The following is a 22,031-nucleotide window of genomic DNA, read 5'->3' as shown; positions in this document are numbered from 1 at the left end:
TTGGTGAATGATTATGGTTTGGTACTTGAAATCTGAATGTGGTGGGTTTTGTATTACTAAAGGTGTTCTTTTTAGTTTGCACAATTCTGCCATTTTATTCATGAATTTCTGTAGCTTACAAAACTTGTTCGGAATGTAAATTTTCTGTGTTTTTAATTGATGATTCTGTAACGCAATTTTTGATACTTGTTCCATTTTAGAGTGGACAGTTGATTTGCAGAGTGCAGTTGGTTGTGGCATTTTTCCTCAACAGAACCTTTTAGTTACTATGTGCACTTTTCATGATGCTCCAGCAAATTTTCATGATTTTGAGCAGGTGAAATCAAGTATATATCTTTCAGTCACGTGTATCGGAATTTTGACACTAAAGATTGACATTTTAATAAGTTAATATGCCTTTTTCATGCTGCTGTAGCAATACTGGTGTTAAAAGGTAAAACTTTTATGCATCCAAGAGCAAAAAAAAACCCACCCTAACTTGTCTGGGTTTGGCGTGGAATGGATTCAGAGGTGGTCTATAAGTTCTCATCCCACTTGCAGGTTCTGCTTCTTTCATGGTTGGTCTTTCAATGTGGTATTGTTTTCTGCCCAAAAGTTATTAAATTTTGTCTTTTGCTATGAACAGCTTCCTTAACTTGTAACGATTAAGAAATTAAGTATGGCGACAAGAGCAGAGAAAAGTATTTAAATTCAAAATTGCCTTGTGTGGATTACAAGATACGCTGTACGTGTGCAAAGAATCAACTAAGTTTTGATTGAATCCTTTTCCCAGTCAAATTTTTAAGGATATCTTATTGTCTTTTGCAATAATTCTGATAAATACCATTCTTTTATAAAAGATTTCCTGTCAAGTTTTTCCAATCCAGCTACAAGGATTGTGATTGATACTTTTCACATGTCAGTGTGCCATATATGTCACTCACTTTGTCCAAAAACTCCATCATTGTTCTTTTTGTTTTTTTTTTTTTTGGGAAAAATAAGTTCTGCCATCAAATTAAGAGCGTGTTTAAGTATGAGCTCTTCTTATTTGTGGTTTTGTTTTGGCTCTGTGGTGTGTTGGTGCTTTTCTGTGTATCCTGCTAACGAAAACATGCAGTGTGTTGTCCAGGAGACTTGAATTTCATAAATTGCTTAGTTTGATTTCTTTGCTATAATGAATTTAATTGAATCCCCAGCTGTGAAAAATAGATACATGCACGAGAGTATCTTTTGTTATTGGATAGGAACCAGGGCCGGCCCTGTGAGTTTAGAGGCTCAAGGCTGGAAAAAATTTGAGGCCCCAAAATAAATGCTCAAACATTACAAAAGAAAACAATATCCCAATTTCAAAGTATCACTGAAATATGACTCGTCTTGCATTTTTAGATGCAAAGGTACTAATCAAATTTACATAATCAAGTTTTCCAACAATATCTTTTTCAATAGATATCATAGCCAAACCACTCAATCTCTCTTGTGACATAGTAGACCGAAGGTAAGATTTGATCAATTTCAACTTTGAAAAACTTCTTTCTGCAGAGGCAACTGTGACTGATATAGTTATCAAAATCCTATAAGCAATCCAAGCATTTGGATAACAGCCATCAACTTCTTTTATATAATTCAACACATCAATAGCTCTTTTTGTTTCATTGGGTAAATCTTCACTCAACATTCGTAAGTCATGATATAGATCATCTTCATTAAGATCAGAAATCTTGCCATGCTTCAATAAATTTGTAAGGTTAGCACAAAAACTCTTCAAACTATCTCTATCTGCAGACCTTAACTTGTCCAAATCAAACAAAAGCCCAAAATTCTCTTCAAAAGTCTTAAATTGCTCAAACCTGGTTTAGAAAAAAAGAAGAAGATGAAGTTCAATAAACTATATAAACATGTCACACCCAAAACAACGGCTTCTCTGCTTGGATTCTTTTTGCTATAATCTGCTTAGATATCATTAAGTTGAATAAATCAAGTGGTAGGTACAGAGTTGTTCAATTTGAAGAAACTCACAGCTATGATCTTGTAATACAAGAGTGTGCTCACAGTTACTTGGTCAGTGACATGGTCAGTTACGTGACCAGTTACAGTTACTTGGTCAGTGACATGGTCAGTTATGTGACCAGTAACATGACCAGTTACAGTTACTTAGTCAGTGACATGGTCAATTACTTGACCAGTTACATGACCAGTTACAGTTACTTGGTCAGTGACATGGTCAGTTACGTGACCAGTTACTTGGTCAGTGACATGGTCAGTTAGATGGTCAGTTACGTGACCAGTTACATGACCAGTTACTTGGTCAGTGACATGGTCAGTTAGATGGTCAGTTACGTGACCAGTTACATGACCAGTTACTTGGTCAGTGACATGGTCAGTTACTTGACCAGTTACATGACCAGTTACAGTTACTTGGTCAGTGACATGGTCAGTTACATGGTCAGTTACATGGTCAGTTACGTGACCAGTTACATGACCAGTTACTTGGTCAGTGACATGGTCAGTTAGATGGTCAGTTACGTGACCAGTTACATGACCAGTTACTTGGTCAGTGACATGGTCAGTTACGTGACCAGTTACATGATCATCAGCTTGCTCAAAACATCATGCTCATTGACTGATTATATTAAATTTGAATGAAATTGTGCTAACCTGGTTTTGAATAAAGAAATAGCTTGATCAACTATGTAGAGAAAATAGTTGACTTTAAAGGATTCTGCAGCTAATTGTGTCACTGCTTCGCTAAAGCTTTCACCAAATTGTCTCTTTTTGTGAATTGTCCGTTTTTCCATGAATACCGGTTCAATCCCCATCTCACTTGCAATCTCTTTAGCTTCAATCAAGGACTCCTCAAATCCAATTTCTCTAAACTTTTGAAGAAAGGAAAGAAGACGTTCCAATTCTTTGATGGCAGTATCAACATGCATATCTTCAGTTTGCAGAACTTTGCTGACATTGTTAACAGCATGTAACAATTCATACCATATAATCATACCGAACAAGAACTCAAAATTCTGAAGATTATATGTTGCTAAAGTCTCAGCATCACTTTTTGTCTTGACATCTTCTTTACCATTCACCAAGTGAATCAAAGCTTCTCTTATTTCTGGAGCCTAAAATCATCTCCTCTCTGCTGCTTTGCGTCTCAATCTGATGGAACTATGGAAGTATTGAAAACAGAGGGTCATGTTGTGTGTACGAAGACACAAAGTGGTTTAGATTGATTTTTTTTTTTTTATCTGCAGGCCTACATAATAAAATTTTTTGAGGCCCCTAAAATATGAGGCCTTAGGCTTGGGCCTGCTTCGCCTAGCCTCAGGGCCGGCACTGATAGGAACCACTTCAGTTCAGATATACAATTCTGTTTTTTTCTTACTTATTTTTGGCTAAAAATTGTAGTCAATGATTGAACACAAGACGTAAGATGTTTGATAACCACTACTACCTCTTCAGTCCTACCAGGAAGGATCCTAGAATAATGGATTAGCAGAAAGCTTTCTTAAGGCTCATTTCGTTGGAATGATTTGAAGAATTAATGAATGTGGCTTTTAGTAATCAAGATTATATTAAGTCAAGGAATCACAAAAAAATTGAGATTGTACGTGTTGCTATCTGGCTTGGGGTTCAAGAAACATGGGAAGCAATCTCTGTGTTTCTGCTGCAAAACAACACATGCTTTTCTTTGTCTTGTTGAATTCAAAATTACAAATGACATATGAAACCGCCACGCACCCTTTGTCTTTTTCCTCATAAAGTCAGAGTCACGTGCGAAAAAAACTCTAGTATAGTTATATAATGCAATCAGTGAGGCCATTATAGTCATTATACGGACCCATGGCCATTTGTCTGGTTACATCTTTTTAGCAAGGCCTTCAACTCTTACATAAGCCACAATCTTCTCTCCCTCTATCACACACTCTCCATCTCTCTCTGTTTCTGAAAAATGGAGAGAGAAGACAACAAACCATCCTTGAGCTCACCATTGATTCCAGTTCGTGAAGAAGATGGAGTTATATTAGAAGAAGAGAGGAGCCATGAGAAGTGGTTCAAGAAAGAGGAAGTTGTAGAAGAAGTGAAGAAGCAGTTATGGCTAGCAGGGCCTCTTATATCTGTGAGTATATTACAGTACTCTATACAGATAATAGCTGTCATGTTTGTAGGTCATCTTGGTGAGTTGTCTCTATCCGGTGCTACCATGGCGCTTTCCTTCACATCAGTCACCGGTTTCAGCTTGCTGGCAAGTTAACTAGTCCTCTTCTCTGATTATTAATTTTGAGCATATGGTTACTTAGTCTGATTGTTGCAACAAAGTCTATTTCTGTTTAATTCAGAATAGAAATTCATTGATAATTTTAATTCAAGCTGAGGCTAATGTGGCCTCAAAGGAAAAGAGTAACACACGCTTGCCTCAAGATATTAATAGCCGCTCAGTTGAAGATTATTGTTAGATATTGTTTTCCAGAATTTTTGTGAAACATAACAAAAATTGTTAGCATAACTCAAATTTTTAGTAGAATATATATGCTATGGGATAGTGAAATTTCCTTCTAAGTACTAGTTACAATTTGAAGTGTTTATAAATCTCTTATAATAATTGTGGTTTTTAATTTAATAGATGGGAATGTCGAGTGCATTGGATACTTTATCTGGGCAGTGCTATGGTGCAAAGCAATATCATATGATGGGCATACACATGCAGAGAGCAATGTTTGTTCTTTTACTTGTGTGCATACCCCTTGCTATCATTTCCGCCAACACAAGAATCATCTTAATAGCTCTAGGCCAAGATGTTGACATATCTACCGAAGCTGGAAAGTTTGCACGTTTCAATATCCCTTCCCTTTTTGCCTATGCACTTCTTCAGTGTCTCGTGAGATTCTTACAGACTCAAAATATTGTATTTCCAATGATGCTGAGCTCTGGAATCACTACTTTACTGCATATCCCTATCTGTTGGCTTCTTGTGTTTAATTCTGGACTTGGAGGCAGGGGAGCTGCACTGGCTAATTCCATCTCTTATTGGATCAATGTGCTACTTTTGGTGCTTTATGTCAGGTTCTCTTCATCATGTGCAAAAACTTGGACAGGCCTTTCGAAGGAGGCCTTTCAAAATGTTGTTACATTTCTTAGACTCGCTATTCCGTCGGCTGTCATGGTCTGGTAATTTAAACTTCTTAATATTTCAGAAGGTTACTAGTTGCTACTAAGAGTTAAGATTTATCTATAGTTTCTTTTATGTTACTTGTTTTCTTGACTGAGAGGTAAATATACATAAAAAAGTGCAGGTTTTATTTATCATACTATGATTTGTAGTTTGAGTGTCTAAGATCCTAAAGCAGTTGACCATGAATTTTAACAGCTTGGAAATGTGGTCGTTTGAATTGATTGTTCTTCTATCTGGTCTTCTTCCTAATCCAGAGTTGGAAACCTCAGTGCTTTCTATCAGGTTAGTTACTAACTGTGATGATTTATTCTTTATTTTTATTTTTATTTTTTGTAATTGTTTTGTGCTTTACATTCTGCACTTATTAATGTTACTACTTATCAAAATATACCCATTTGCAGTCTTAATACAGCAGCAATGGTTTGGATGATCCCTTTCGGACTCAGTTCTGCTGTGAGGTTAGTTGTGCTCGTATGATGCGTTTGTAGTTTTAAAGTCAACAATCCTTTATAAGCTCAAACATTTTGTATGATTTGCAGCACTCGAGTCTCGAATGAATTAGGAGCAGGGCATCCAAAAACAGCACGGTTATCAGTATGCGTGGTCTTAGTCATGGCCATCACTGAGGGTTTATTGGTGGGATTAGTCCTGATACTAATACGCAACTTCTGGGGATATGCTTATAGCAATGAAACAGAAGTGATCGATTATCTGGCAACCATGATGCCAATACTTGCTACATCCAACTTCTTGGATGGTCTCCAGTGTGTTCTTTCAGGTCATTCCTACTTTTTCTAATACCCTGAAAATTAAAATTAAAATAAACACAAGTCAATTCCATTAGTATATTTATGTGTTTATAACATTTTCAGGCACTGCAAGAGGATGTGGGTGGCAGAAGATTGGAGCATTTGTCAATCTTGGATCATATTATTTGGTTGGAATTCCATTGGCTGTTTTAATGGCATTTATCTTGCACATTGGCGGAAAGGTAAAGAAAATTTAGGAAAATTGCTTCTTCTTTCGATCTTCCTTAATTTGTTTCCTTGTTATAAGCTTGTTTGTTAAATTGTTTTGAATAGGGGCTCTGGCTAGGAATCATATGTGCACTCATTGTGCAAGTGTTGTCACTTCTTACTATAACCATACGAACCAACTGGGAGAAAGAGGTCAGATTCTTGCCATCTTTATTCCATACATAAGTCATCATTTTTCCTCCTCTTCTTCATGTGTACTTTTTCAATCTAAATTTTGTATTTGTCAGGCAAAACAAGCTACAGAAAGAGTATATGACTCGACAGTTCCGGTTGACATAGTTTCATGAAGCTGAATAATGACTGATCGACAATTAGAATTACATGAACACTTAATAAGAACACACTGGAGAAAATAAAGATGGTATCATAACAGTAGTGGGTGCAACCCTGCAACTCATTATCCTCAAGCTGTGTGTTCTTTATTACCAAAATCCTCGGAGTGTGAGACTTGAAGATGCAGCTCAGAGTGTCATGCCCCGATTTGAGGTGTTTGGGAAATTCTTACTGAAGCTTTATTAGGCTGGTTTCTTACAGAGATTCACCGAATAAAACCTAGAAATAATAAAACATCCTTTTTATGTGATGTATTTCTCTTATTTTATTCTAAGAACTTCAACTCATATGGGGATGAAGATTAAGCTTGGGAAACAGATTGAACATCTACTTACTCAATCAGAACTTCGATTGCTTGCTATTTCTACCAAAGGATTAGGGAGGGTGGTATTAGTAAATATCACAAAGAATGAATCTAATACCTTGACTATTTGAACAAGAAAAACAAAGCACAAGAACAGAATATTATTTGCACCATTCTTACTCAACGTTTTGCTTTATATTTGGGATTAATCCTAATCTCATATAATATATGTTTTCTTTAATTTTAAAATGGCTTGCAGGGGAATGTGTCATCATCAAGTACGAGACATACAGGAGTCTCTAAGTATATTCCTGTATGTCTCGTACTTGATGATGACACATTCCCCTGCAAGCCAATTACTTTCTATAAAAAGCCATTTGACATTGGTTCATAGCAAGTACATCCCAATCACCAACTAAGCAACCATACTTTGATTCATAATAAAGCTCTCTTCCTCTTTCAGAATTATCATGGGGGAGTTTGTCACTAGCATTGCAGAGAACGCCATGACTGGGCTAGCTTCTTTTACTTACCAAGAAGTTTGCTTGGCGTGGGGTGTCACAGATGAGCTAGCCAAGCTGACGGAGACCTTCTCAGATGTCAAAAAAGTGGTCCTCGATGCAGAGGAAAAGCAGAGGAAGGATCCCCGTCTGACCGAGTGGTTAGGCAAGCTCAAAGATGTATGCTACGACGTCGATGATGTGCTTGATGAATTTGCATTCAAAGAGCTACAAATGCAAGTGCTGAACAATCGCGGCAATATTGTAATAGTAAAGGTACGCACATTCTTTTCGCGTTGGAACCCACTTGTGTTTAACATCCAAATGGCTCATAGAATCAAAGAGATTAGAGAAACGTTAGATAGAGTGGCAGCTGAAAAGGCTTTGTTTCCTCTCGAGGAACGAGCAGGAGATTGGCAGGAGGTGCACGTAAAGAGGGAGACTCACTCTTTTGTGCAAGTCCATGATGTTATTGGGAGAGATGATGATAAAAAACAGATTATCATTCATCTCTTGAACTTAAGATTGAAAGATCCTGGTGTTCGTGAGAACGTTTCAGTTATATCCATTTTGGGTTTAGGAGGTATGGGAAAGACCACCCTTGCCAAGTTGGTGTATAATGATACAAGGGTAGTGAAAAACTTTGAGTTGAGAATGTGGGTATATGTCTCGGACCACTTTGATATTAAAAGATTGGTTCGAGAAATAATCACTTCTGCAACTAACCAGAACTGTGGGGTTGATGAAAGTTTAGAACAATTGCAAAAGAAGTTACAAAATGTTTTAACTGATAAACATTTTTTGTTAGTGTTAGATGATGTTTGGGACAAGAGTCAAATTGGAGTAACAATTTCAAAATGGCTTGATTTAAAAACTCTTTTAAACGTTGGAGCCAATGAGAGTAAAATCATTGTCACAACACGCAATGAGTCGGTTACTTCGATTATGGGATCTGTATACGTGCATCCATTAAAAGGTCTTCGCCGCGAAGATTGTAAGTCCTTGTTCGTTCAAAGGGCATTTGGCAGAAGGGAAGAAGAGGAACGCTATCCACAATTAGTGGAAATCGGAGACGATATTGCAGAGAAGTGTGGAGGGGTTCCTTTAGGCATAACTACCCTAGGAAGCATGCTCTGTTTAAAAAGAGAACAGCATGCTTGGTCTGAAGTAAGAGATAGCGACATTTGGAAGCTGGAACAGGAGCACGACCACATATTTCCTGCCCTCAAATTGAGCTATGATGCATTGCCGCCCTACTTGAAACCATGCTTTGCCTTTTGCTCACTCTTTCCCAAAGACTACACATTCCGAAGTTCAGAATTGGTCCCCCTCTGGATGGCACATGGCTTTCTTCAATCCTCAAAAGGAAGCCAAGAGCCTGAAGAGATGGGACTAGACTACATAAGGCAGATATGTTCTAGATCATTGTTTCAAATTCACGAAGATTCAATTCATTTCATAGCCTTCCAAATGCATGAGCTAGTTCATGACTTGGCCATCTCGGTGGCACAAGTAGAGTGCTCATCTGAAAATTTTCGCCCTTCTACCTCCAATCTTGACAAAAAAGTTCGACGTGTGTCAATCTCGCGAGATGACTTGTGCATGAAGGAAGTACGAGTTCCTGATTACTTGCTTCCGCTGAAGAAAGTGTGGACCATTCTACTTCCAAGTCCAGGAGATACAGTCATGGTCACCAACAAACCTTTGTTGAAAACATGCATCAAGAGATTCAAGTACCTGCGGGCGCTAGATTTGAGTGGTTGGAGTCTTGAGAAGTTACCAAGTTCAATTGGTAATTTGAGTCACTTGAGATATCTGAACTTGTCTAGGAATCCAAGCATGCAAAAGCTCCCGGATTCCATTTGCGAGTTGCAAAATTTGCAGACATTGCTACTTTCAGGCTGTGAGAATCTCAAAGGCTTGCCCAAAGACATAGGGAGCTTGATCAACCTTAGAAAGTTGGTGTTCACCACAAGTCGGATGGTTTTGCCCGAAGAAATCAAAAGCCTCACTTCTCTTCGACATTTCGAGATCCACAACTGCAGTAATCTTGAATCCTTTGGTGAAGTGGTACAATCTCTGACTGACCTTCGAATTCTTGTTATTAGCAATTGTGGAACTCTAGAGTCACTGCCACAGTTGAGTACACCATTAAAGGCCTTAGTCATCTCTGATTGTGAGAAGCTTCACTTGATGAGTTTGGGAGAAGGCATTCGAGGTCTTCGATCATTTTCCATCTCCAAAATGTCAAATTTGGAGGCTTTGCCCCATTGGCTTCAAGACTCCAAACCCAGTCTACAGAGCATTCGGATCGAACATTGCGTGCATCTCAAGGCACTTCCAGAGTGGCTGCAAAGCTTGATGATGCTGCAACAACTGGTCATAGAAGGTTGTCCTGAATTGTTGGCTTTGCCGGAGGGGATGCATCATCTCGTTGCCTTGAAAGAATTGAAGATCAATGACTGTTCTAAATTGGTTGAAAGTTGCAGAAGGAAAGAAGGTCAGGACTGGTCCAAGATCGCTCGTGTTGCTAAGATTACAATTGATGGAGAGATCATTGCATCAAGTGATGATTAGGTAACAATCTAGTAATTGCTTGTATAGATTTCGTTTTTTGAGCTAATTTTTCGGAAATTTTTAATGTTTACTAATTGTTTCTGTGAATTAATTGCAGATCATTGATCATCGATCTAAAGGAATGGAGTTACTGGAAATATGAACCTAGTCAAATTCAAATGAAATAATATTGGGTATTGTGTTGAAATTATTGATTATACAGTTAAACCTCTGTAAATAGACTTGGGACCAAGAAAATCCTATTAAATATTATTGTATTTTGTTCAATGTATTACGTATACATTATTTAACGTGCTATTTTATTCAATGTATTATATTGTTCAATGTACAGTACTACATTATTCCATTTTATGAATATTAAGCCAACCAAAACTCAATTTAAATAAACAAGAGTCATAGTAAGTTAGTAACACTCATACACAAAATAATGGCTTCTCACCACAAAGGTGTAAAGAAATCAACGACGACAGATGAAATGAAAACCACACTAGAACTTTTTACCATGTTAAGAAAAGTTAGAGATGAGATCTATGGTGACATTATTTTCAAGAAGAAACAAACAACGATTAAGTAGTCCTTATACTCAAATCATGAACACTATGTATTAATTAAGGAATTATTAATTTATGTACTTATATAGTACATGGGGTCTGAGCCCCGAAAAAATGTATCGAACTTAGTGGAGGTCGTACAATAAACTATTTAACAATCTCGATGATCATCCAAGCGCTTGGGAAAATTTTCAGAAATTTCACAAAGTGAAATCCTCAATTTAAGAGTTGGATGATAAATACGATGAGTTCGTGAAAAATTTTCGAGTAAGCAAGCTATTTATATCTATTTTCTGAAGTTGTGGGATTTTAGAAAATGAATTAAAGAAATAGAAATTTCTGCGGTGCAATCCTAACCATCCATAAATCCATCGCTTCATCCTAGCCATTAAAATAGATTGACCCTAGGGTTGTCAAGCGTATTTGATCAGATCAAGGATCGTGATCGATTGCTCCCAGATAGCTAGAGAGAGAGAGAGCATCAGAGCTCTCTAACCCGGACACAACCGCGACTCGAGAGAGAAACCTAACCGGAGTGACGCCGTCCGGCCACCGATCGACGACGCACAACCATCGATCTCTTCCTCTCTTCATTGCCGTCACGTCAGTCCAGAACATAATTGTTCTACCATCACCAACCCTCCAAATTAAACCTTTTTTCAACAAATTGACACCATGAAGAACACTTCTCCAAGTACTAAAACAATCCTTAGATTGCTGATAGCTTTGACCAAACAAATAGCTATGTTTCAGATACTTTTCTCTATAAATTGAAGCCCACAAACCAGTATCATTTTGAAATAATGTAACATCCCGTATTTTCACTTACCCGTTTACTAGTCATTTGGACGGTAAACGACAACTGCTCTTACTTTTTACCCTAATTCGGTATTTTAGTGGCCCTAAAAGTTGACTTTTTGTTCGGGTCAAAATTTGAGGAAAGGTTCTTCATGAAAGTTGTAGGGGACGTTAAACCGAGCGCATGCATATGTGGTGCGTAAAAATCGGACTTAGTATGCGAGAGTTATGGCCAAAAATGTGAAGTTACTGTTCATGGTAATTTTTGATTAAAATAGAAATTTACCCAAGGTAGGTTTCCATTTCCGGAAACCCACCCTTCCTCTTCTCTCTCCTCTCCCCCGACCTCTCTCTTCTCCGGTTCGGCCATTTTTCTTCTCCCTTTCGATTTGCCACTTTCCGGCCACCAACCGGCGTGCCACCGGTCATCAGAGGAGCGCCTCCTCCCTCCGATCACCCTAGTAACCTTGGTTTTCGACGATTTGACCGGAAAAGCACGGATCGAAGCAAAATCCCCTCCGGCTGCAATTTGAGGTTTTTGCCGATTTCCGGCGGTTTCGGCCACCTCCGGTCCCCATCTCGCCGTCGAAGGTTCGGTTTTCATCACTGATCATTTCCCCTATGGCCTTGTATCACGATTTATTGTGTAGATGCCGAATCGACGAATTGAAATTCTAGGGTTCTTGAGGATTTCTGGGTTTTGTTCATTGATCGATTTCGGCCGTTTTTAATTGTTATTTGGGAATGTTGTAGTTGAGAAGTTGAATCAGTGTGTTGAGTAGGTGCCGCTGTCAAATTTTGGTGTCCATTGGAGTTGGTGGCAGTGGCGGCGGCGCCGCCCCTGTGGGCGGCTGTAACGGCGGCTAGGGTAGCTTTTTAATTTCAATTTCTGGCTAGTTAAATTCTATAATTATCATAGAGCTTGTATGTGAAGTTTGGTGAATTTTGGAGGAGTTTGGAATTGTTTGTGAATTTCCGAAATTTGGAGTTTTGTGATTGAATTGTGGGAAATCCGGCCGTTGGATCTCCCTCGTTTTCGTTGTGGAATATATAAATTGAGGAATTGGTGTTGTGGAAGAGGTTTGGGGTGAATTTGAGAAGTAATGGAGATAGAGATTTTCGGATTTCGTTTAAGTTCGTAATTATTTTATCGGATTGCCATTTACGGAAATATAATTGTGTACAGGGCAATGTCGCGAGGTATGGTTAGATGAAGGAACTCGTTTGCGTGGTTGCCCAATAGTACTGTGAGTGGACTTTTATTTTTAAATATTGATGCATGCAATTATTTTCTTAAATAATGCTCTAGTTTTAATCATATTACTTATTGAGCAAATGATTTGATTTTCGGAAATTCGATCTCGGTTTATCTCGTGGATTTGCTCTTGATGTTGAGTTTCAAAGGTTGATTATGATTTATAATATTATTTGATGAATTCCTTATTTCCGAGGTAAATTTCCGGAATTAAGCATATCCCTAATCACCGAGTTAAGCTCCTGGAAGATTTTTAAGATGAGTTTCGATGGAGTTGGATTTTCTCATTTATTTATTGACCTTTGGTTTTGGCATCGGGAATGTCTAATTAAGGATTTTGGATTTGGTTGGCTTCTTGGAGATTTTGAGAGATTTTTGGAAATGAGATTTACTTATACTAATTTCCGGTTTTGGTTACGGATATAAGAATATTTTGGGCGTGTGGGACACGCCGTCGATTTATTCCTATTTCTCACTGATCCATTTTGAGATTGAGAGTAATCTTGGCGTGCGGGGTCACGTCGTTGAATACATGGTTTCTATCTCGTGAGAAATATGGGGAAGCTACATGGATTTACTGGTTTTCGATGATTTTTCCTCACCATACGCGTGTTATGTCATTTGGTCTCCTCCTCACTGACTTTGTGTTGGTGAGTGGCAGTTGAGGTAGCTTGTTCTCCTCCTCACCTACTTTGTGTTGGTGAGTGGCAGTAGAGGTGATTTATTCTCCTCCTCACGTGGGTGGCAGTCGAGGTCATTTGGTCTCCTCCTCGCACAATCTATGTGTGAGTGGAAGTTGAGGTTATTAGTTCTCCTCCTCGCACAATCTATGTGTGAGTGGCAGTTGAGGGTAGGTAGAGCCTGAGAGGCTCCATTTCCCGTATGGTGATATCTCTTCCTTATATCTTACCATTTCTCGACTAGTGGGGCCTAGTCTGATTTCCGTGTAACCAGCGGGGCTGGTTTTATCCTGTCGAGTATCGGAGTTTCGATCTTTCCTCTCGGTTGTTTGTGACTAGCGGGGCTAATCGGTTTTTCTTGAGCAGGGCTTCTCGTGAATTGTTTTCTGAATCGTTTCATGCATCGAGAGTTTTTAAGGAAATATATATATGGGAAAGTATAAAATCCACTTGGTTTAAAAATTGTTTATTTTTGTCCACTCACGCTAACGTATTTTATGTACTTTCCCCTGGGCCCTTCGGTTTCAAATGCCCAGTTTGCAGGCGAATTGGTTGAGGTCGGGCGTACACGGAGTTGAGGCATAGTCAACAGCATGGCTTCCGCATCTGTCGTTGAATTAGGTTTTCCTCTTATACCTTTCTGTTAGAATTGCTCTGATTACTTATGGGATTTATGATATTTGAGTTGGGATGCGTGTTTTGTGAATTGGAGACTGATGTTGATTTGGGGAGCAGGGTGGCTCCAGGAGCATAAGGATGAATTGATTGAGGAGTGTAAATGTTTTCTACAGGTTTGGGTAGCCCATTTTAGGGGAAGTTCCGCCAAATTTTTGGTAGAATTTCTTCTAAGGTGGGCCCCGCAGGGTCACTTCGGATTTCAAGGTGAAATCCGGGGCGGGTCCTGTCAAATAACCTCCACCAGCCTTAGCAAGCATAGCTTGATTCATATCAGAAGATTTCTTGATACCTAAATCACCAAGATTCTTAGGCAAATAAACAGTATCCCAGTTCACCAAATGAATTTTTTTCTTACTTTCATTATCACCCCACAAAAAGATTCAGTTTTTTTTGTACACTTCGACGGTTTGTTTGCATGTGTAGAATGGGTTGCCCTATTTTGACGTGAATGGATTGTGATTATCAATTTCGATGTCTTGTTAGTATGGCTACGACAGTTTGTTGGGAATGGTGGATTGAGATTGTTTATGGTTCTACAAGTTAGTGTTTTGCTAAAGTTGCTAGGGCAGGTTGTTCGAATTGATTATGGAACAATTGAAAAAGGGTCAAGCTATGATATTGGGTGTCGTTAGTGTTTTGAGCACACCTTGATTTAGAATGGAATAAGTTTGGGTGTCCGTAGTAAATTCCGTTGAATTACTATGCGACGAAGTTGTTAAGTAAATTTGGGATCCTTCGTTGGTGAAATTGTTATTGGTTGCTTGTGTATTCTGTGGTTTGGTAATAAGTAAAGAAAAGAAAATCCAACAATAGGAAGAATGGCTCGACTCTCCCCAAACCCTAGGCTCTGGACCTCTGTGTTCCATCAATGGCGGCCGGCACCGGTCTCCCTCCTAAGCCACCTGATGGTGGCCCTCCAACGCTGATCTTATATGGCGACCACCGAATCTAGCCCTCAAATTTGTATTCCCATTTTCGCTTTGCGCCAAAGTGAAATGGATGATGTAAATGAGAGTGATCGGTGGTCTACTCTGTTGAAACCCAAGGATAGATGGGTGCAAAATTGAGATTTTGGGATTCGTCCATATAGGGCGCGTCTCAAACCAAACCAAATCTTAATGGGAGACCTGATTCTAGAAGCGGTGGTGAGAGGTAGTGCAAATCATGGTGGCCTGAGCGCCTCTGATGGTCGGCAGAGACAAGCTAGGTCAGAGGCAATGGCTAGGTCATTTGGTTTTATGCATGCAGGCGAGGCGATGGTACTCGGATATGCAGATGCGGGCCGAGCGGCTGTGGGAAGCTTCATGCTCCATTCAATGATGGCGACGGCAAGTGGTTTTGAGCGTTGCCGTTTTTGTCATGACTCTATTGCCCAAAGCTGGGCGGCTTGGGTCCGATATGCAGGTGAAGCAAGAGGCTCAGATTTTGCAGACGTCGGCGATGGGTGCCTGCTCCGATCCACAATGGCAAGGGCACGAAATCTCGCACTCTGTCCTCAAGGAGCGGTGGCTGAAGATACTAGTGTGATGGCTGCTGGTGAGGGGATGCAAACTTTTGGTGGGGTGTCCAAATCATTTGGATGGCCCAAATCAGAATGGAGGCCTTTGTTTGGGGTGTCCAAAGCAGGTGGGGCTGCTTTTTGGTTTTGGGCCCAACTTGATGAGCCTGAGTAATTTAGGGTTTGGTATCTGGGACCCCGGTGGATTGTTTCAACTAAATATGCTTCTATTTACCGCCTATTACTCTAGTGAATCTTCTGGAATAGTACTGAAAGAGGATTCAAGTTATCCTAAAACAGCGGCGCACTGAATGTACAATGAGTTGACCTATCTCTATGTACCACCGTAGGTACTACCACATCTTCTTGTTCTGTCCCTACATGATAGCGGAATGGTATGTAATGGTCACTCTGACTTGAGGCTAGCACAATTTTCTTATCACTTGATGGCACTCCAAAATTATTTTTTGGAGGTGTTACACTACGATTGTAATCAATTCTATTAAGTTCCTATTATATGAAGATAATTCCTTTATTCAAAAAGTAAAGAAAAGAAAAGAAATTAATATAAATTGGGTGCACTTAATATATATACTTGGTCAAACGTGGTCAAAACGGTCAAGCCAGGAAAGGTTGGTTAAACCTTGGTCAATTTCTGGTCAAACCAGGAAAACTTGATTGTACGATTTGTAATTGTCGAGATTTCAATTATTAGTTCAATGAGATATTAACTATCGAAATATCGGAACTTAGGACTCCAGTTACCTGAGGAACAGAAGGTTCACGACTCTTGGAGTACGAGAGAGAAAGCATCGGAGTTTAGGTAGGGATTCAGGACACTCCTCAATTAGTGGTTTTCTTGTATATTTTATTAAAGTGATGCATGTTAAGTGGTATTGTTTGGTTATGTTAAAATGCAATGCATACTAACTAAATCGTGAGAAATGTGATGGCTTGAGAGCGAAGGGGCACTGACATCCTAGGGTTCGATTCCCTAAACCTTCGAAGGGTTAGCTATGTCGGTCATCTGAGTATCCGTAATCACGGACTCGGTACGTGTGTGTTGCTAGGTAGCGGAGGCTCTCCCTATGCTTACCTGGTGATGAAGTAAATTGAGGTAAGGTCGTGTAGTGAGTCTATGAGACTGGCCATCGGGTATGGGATTCAGCGCGCGTATTCAATTGAGCAACATGCATCGATTTCAAAAACATTTTAAGAAAAGTTTGTCGTTCTTTCAAATACTTGGTTTAAGCATGTTTTTATACTAGAGCTCCAAAACTTCAATTATCGGTTTCAAACCTAGTCGAGCTGAGTTCCTGTTGAGCCTCGAGGATGAAAGCTCACCCCTACAATAGTTTGGATGCAGGTAGTGTGCACTGGTGACAGGACAATAGCTGACGAAGCTGGGTGTGCAGAACAAGTTTGGTAAACTATCATCTAGAGTTTGTTCTGAATTCTTTTCCTTGAGTTCCGTAGTCCGAAATTTGTTGATAGTTCGCCTTGTGTCTAATTTGATCAAATTCTCATTTCCTGAAGTTCGTACTGTCGTGTGTACATTCATTTCAAGTTCCGGATGAATGAAAATTCTAATGATTTAAATATTTTCACCTCAAAAGTACTTGTAGGTTCCACTGTGTTTTTCCAAAAAAATTTGAACAAAATGCCTAGCGGTTCTCTAGGATGTAAATCGAGAGTTCGGTTTATGTTTTAGAGACTCGCGGCACTGTAACGAGCTTAGGCTGGTGAGGTGCAGCTTGGGCATTACATGGGTTCTATATGAATTTTCTTAAACGTAATATCTATAAATTTAGCGACCCAATCTTTTAGTTGAGGAAACCTAAAGAAGATGGCCGCCACCCAAAAAAAAAAAAAGGATGGCCACCACCAAACCAAGGCCAACTTCTCCGATTTCCCTCTCATCCAGTTGCGTTCTGACGTTGTCATGCTACCGATTGATGTTTGGCCTATGCTAATTTTGATCTCTAGGATGGCTTGGCTATGAGGTTTTGACAGCAAAGGTTTTAGTTTTGTTCAGATCGAAGCAGGCTGCGTTGGAGTACTTTGTTTCAGAAATGGTGAGGCGGTAGGCTGGATCTAGATTTGGACCTCTTTTGGGCTGAATGGACATATTTGCTGGAGTGGCTGCTAGGGTACACCCCTTTTGGGTTTGGGCTTGGATTTGCTTCCAGATCTTGGTTTGGGCCTGTTTGGGTGGATCAGGGCAATGGACTTTGGGCTTATTAAGGCTTGGATCTGGATTTGGGATATGGTAGATTTTTTTATAAAAAAAAAAATTTTAGGATCCAGGACAATTTCTGTTTTGGTACCTAATCTTTTATTTTGATTGGGATTAAACTGCAAGGATTATTAGTTTGAAGTTGTCGACAAGTCTACTGGAAGTTGTTCAATCATTTCAACGATACCACAAAAGTAGCCAGCTTTACAGTATTTAAACTACCTGGCTCATAGCCTTGTAATTCATAGAGTAGGCACGTGGTAATGCAGACAAACTAACTATCGGGAAGATGGGCCTCTGATAGTGGCCTAGAAGTGAGTTGATGCAGCCATGCAAGGCATCAAGCAGTATAACTCTCAACTCTCTAGGGTTTTAGCCTTCTCTCCCAACCATGGACCAACCATGGACGCCACCGTCACCCCAGTTGGAGCAACATCGTGAAGAAGCAGCCGGACCTAAAGGCCCAAAACTCCTCCTCCTCCTCAATCTCCACCACCAAAGTCTTGGTCGAAAGCTGCAAGTCATCCCAGGGCATAGCCATCGCCGTCGTCGACGCCGATGCTATCATTCAAAGGGGCGAGACCCTCGCCCACTGCGCCCACAAGTTCGTCTCCGTCCCCGAGGTCATCATCAACGAGGTCCGTGACCCTACTTCCCGCCGCCGCCTCGCCCTCCTTCCCTTCCAAGTCCACACCATGGAGCCCTCCCCGGAATCCCGCGATAAAGGTCACATTTTTATGGATTTATTGGTTTAGTTTTTGTTAACCTTTAATCGATAAAATTAAATGTCACAGTTTTACTTTCAAATTGGAGTAACAATTTCAAAATGGCTTGATTTAAAAACTCTTTTAAACGTTGGAGCCAATGAGAGTAAAATCATTGTCAAAGCACGCAATGAGTCAGTTACTTCGATTATGCATGGGATCTGTATACGTGCATCCATTAAAAGGTCTTCACCGCGAAGATTGTTAGTCCTTGTTCGTTCAAAGGGCATTTGGCCGAAGGGAAGAAGAGGAACGCTATCCACAATTAGTGGAAATCGGAGACGATATTGCAGAGAAGTGTGGAGGGGTTCCTTTAGGCATAACTACCCTAGGAAGCATGCTCAAAGAAGTAGAGTGCTCATCTGAAAATTTTCTCCCTTCTACCTCCAATCTTGACAAAAAAGTTCGCCATGTGTCAATCTCGCGAGATGACTTGTGCATGAAGGAAGTACGAGTTCCTGATTACTTGCTTCCGCTGAAGAAAGTGTGGACCATTCTATTTCTAAGTCCAGGAGATACTGTCATGGTCACCAACAAACCTTTGTTGAAAACATGCATCAAGAGATTAAGTACCTGCGGGCGCTAGATTTGAGTGGTTGGAATCTTGAGAAGTTACCAAATTCAATTGGTAATTTGAGTCACTTGAGATATCTGGACTTGTCTAGGAATCCAAGCATGCAAAAGCTCCCGGATTCCATTTGCGAGTTGCAAAATTTGCAGACATTGCTACTTTCAGGCTGTGAGAATCTCAAGGGCTTGCCCAAAGACATAGGGAGCTTAATTGATCAACCTTAGAAAGTTGGTGTTCACCACAAGTCGGATGGTTTTGCCCGAAGAAATCAAAAGCCTCACTTCTCTTCGACATTTCGAGGTCCACAACTGCAGTAATCTTGAATCCTTAGGTGAAGTGGTACAATCTCTTACTAATCTTCGAATTCTTGTTATTAGCAATTGTGGAAATCTAGAGTCGGTACCATATATACTTGAGTACACCATTAAAGGCCTTAGTCATCTCTGATTGTTAGAAGCTTGACTTGATGAGTTTGGGAGAAGGCATTCGAGGTCTTCGATCATTTTCCATCTCCAAAATGTCAAATTTAGAGGCTTTGCCCCATTGGCTTCAACTCCAGACCCAGCCTATAGAGCATGCACATCGAAAATTGCGTGCATCTCAAGGTACTTCCAGAGTGGCTGCAAAGCTTGATGCTGCTGCAAAAACTAGTCATCGAAGGTTGCCCTCAATTGTTGGCCTTGCTGGAGGGGTTGGATCAACTCATTGCCTTGAAAGAATTGAAGATCGCTGACTGTCTAAATTGGCTGAAAGTTGCAGAAGGAAAGAAGGTCAGGACAGGTCCAAGATCACTCATGTTGCTGAGATTAAAATTGATGGAGAGATCTGTTGATGTCATAATTTGGTTCGACAAATACTTTTGACTTTTCAACCCATTCCACGTGGTACGCGTTGAAATGTCAAAGAGTCCACATAGGACTCTGACCTTTCAACGCACTTAAACTTTTCATCAAGAAAGAAAAGATAACTCTAAGATGGAAATAATCATGACTAGTGAGATGCCTCACTTTGATACTCCAAGTCTTCAACCTTGGATCTCCACCTCTTAAGTCTTGGATGGTCACCATGTAATTGACTCACCATCTTAGATGGCAAGACAAAAACATATCATGACCTCACTACTAGAGAGTCATAATCCAAAGCCTCAACTTCCAAGACCAAGAGTTCGACCCCCAAGCTTAGAAGCCACGACCTCCAAGGCTAAGGCCTCGACTACCAGGATCACTCTTAGATAAAGTGATTGCAAAGGAGACATAGTTAGCGGAAATCAAGGGCCAACTCTTACCTATTAGGCCAGGTGTCATGCTCTGATGATAGGTAAGGTCGAAGGGCATGGTCCAAAAGTGACGTGAGAGGAAGAGACCACATAGTTGTGACATCTGTCACCAACTCTGTCAGATGGAGTGTCAGGAAGCAGAAATCATAGGGCTGACACCCTGATTTTCGGGATGAACCCATGCCTTCCCTCAACATCTCAACTACTCCTTCTCCTATAAATATCAATCCTTCACAAGCAGAAAGGGGGACTTCAACTTTCTCTCCTCTCCGAAAGCTATGCCAAAATGCATAGTCCTTTCCATAGAGCTCCGCCAACCTGAGGTGGTGGAAGCCCAACATCAGGTGGAGGAAGCCCGACGTGAGGCCATCAGTTCCACCCAAGAAAGGAGCTTGGAAGCCCAACACCAGGTGAAGGAAGTCTGAGACGAGACTATTAGCTTCACCCAACAAGGAGCTTGGAAGCCCAACATTAGGTGGAGGAAGCCCAACACTAGGTGAAGGAAATCCGGGATGAGACTATCAGTTTCACCAAACAAGGTAGCTTCGAGGCCCAGGATCAGGTGAAGGAAGCCCGAGGCCACACCTTCAGTCACAAGAGGTGAATGACCAAGGCTAGGCACAGGACTACCAGGGCATACCTTCAGTCACAAGTGGACGACCAGGGCTACTCACGTAGCCAAAATAATCGAAAGAAAAGATAGGCCCACTTGAAGAAAACAACCCCACCACTTTACACTTGGATTTCAACGGAACCTTCGTTGACTCGTTGATGCCAAAAATGGCACCAACAAATGGTGCCGTCTGTGGGAACCTTGAACGCTTGGCGCGTGTTCACTGGTTTAGTTAAGAAGGAAGCGTGTAGTATGCCGGAAAGACCTTCGATGTCTAGAGCCTTACCTACAACTACGAATGAAAGATGAAACAATGACAAATTGGGCAAGGGTGGACATCCACCTATGAGGAGGAGCACAAGTTCGAGTATATCATGCTTGCAAGTACTAGAAGAGAAGTCCACCAACCATTGCCACTACAGACCTCGGCTTCCACCTTCTACACCAATCGTAGGCTGGACACTCCATGTTCATATCTACAAATCTTTGTCCACATGTCTCTATTTGACGGAGGATAGCCTACTCTTGAACATGATGTTGTCATATGTGTACTCCCCCGACATGCCACTGATGAGGAGACCAAGGGTGACCAATGTCGCAAAGACAAACACTTTTATGATTTGGCGAACACGAAGCAACCATCACCACCCAAGGCTGACGAATACAATTGATCCTCATATCACCCATGCTAATCATTATTATCACTGGATGGTGATGAGCTGATTATAATCGTTGGAGCACCATCACTAGAATTCAAGCCAGGAATTGATGATCAGACAAAGTCTGTAGATTTGGTGAATGGTGTAGTCAGGAGATTCACATAAAGATCATGCACGCTACCTGACACGGAGAATCTTTCTACTAGAAATCCGGCAACGGCCCTACCTTCAACATCCAAGTCATTAGATGATAGCTCACAAGGACGCGTAGGAACCTCCGACGCATAGTCAATGACGAGCAACTTCAATTCTCGTGACATTGTGTGACCACCACTAGATGAAGTAGCAGCCTTGGAACGAACTAAAGGCCCCGAACCCCCAACGCCTGGTAGCCCAGGACACTGGCGTAATAGGAGAGAGTTGTAAAAGCTTTGGAGTCGCTAGGAAGAGCAAAAAATTTACCGCCAAATGCTTGACAACAAGACCATTTGCTTCACCAAAAACGAAGAACTAAAATCCACTCATGCTAGAAGTCTTTGACCGTTGCTGCCATAA

At 40.6% G+C, this 22,031-nt stretch overlaps 2 protein-coding genes across 2 annotated transcripts; both read left to right on the top strand.

The window, feature by feature from the left end:
- Window positions 1-3,820: 3,820 nt before the first annotated feature.
- LOC112180130 (protein DETOXIFICATION 16) lies at window positions 3,821-6,855 on the top strand. The gene is made up of 8 exons (XM_024318633.2): window positions 3,821-4,219; window positions 4,598-5,142; window positions 5,342-5,428; window positions 5,548-5,604; window positions 5,686-5,924; window positions 6,019-6,137; window positions 6,229-6,315; window positions 6,411-6,855. Exons 1-8 carry the CDS (start codon window positions 3,926-3,928, stop codon window positions 6,468-6,470), a joined length of 1,488 nt encoding a protein of 495 aa, XP_024174401.1. The 5' UTR covers window positions 3,821-3,925; the 3' UTR covers window positions 6,471-6,855.
- A 280-nt stretch (window positions 6,856-7,135) lies between these two features.
- Window positions 7,136-10,219, top strand: LOC112179943 (putative disease resistance protein RGA3). Its single transcript, XM_024318432.2, has 2 exons — window positions 7,136-9,897; window positions 9,995-10,219. The coding sequence occupies exon 1, from the start codon at window positions 7,291-7,293 to the stop codon at window positions 9,895-9,897; it is 2,607 nt and encodes an 868-aa protein (XP_024174200.1). The 5' UTR covers window positions 7,136-7,290; the 3' UTR covers window positions 9,995-10,219.
- Window positions 10,220-22,031: the final 11,812 nt, after the last annotated feature.

The sequence above is a fragment of the Rosa chinensis genome, chromosome 7 (genome assembly GCF_002994745.2).
Source record: "Rosa chinensis cultivar Old Blush chromosome 7, RchiOBHm-V2, whole genome shotgun sequence".
Classification (NCBI taxonomy): Eukaryota; Viridiplantae; Streptophyta; class Magnoliopsida; order Rosales; family Rosaceae; genus Rosa; species Rosa chinensis.
The sequence above is the reverse complement of the archived record's forward strand: the minus strand, read 5'-3'. Positions and strand labels throughout refer to the sequence as shown.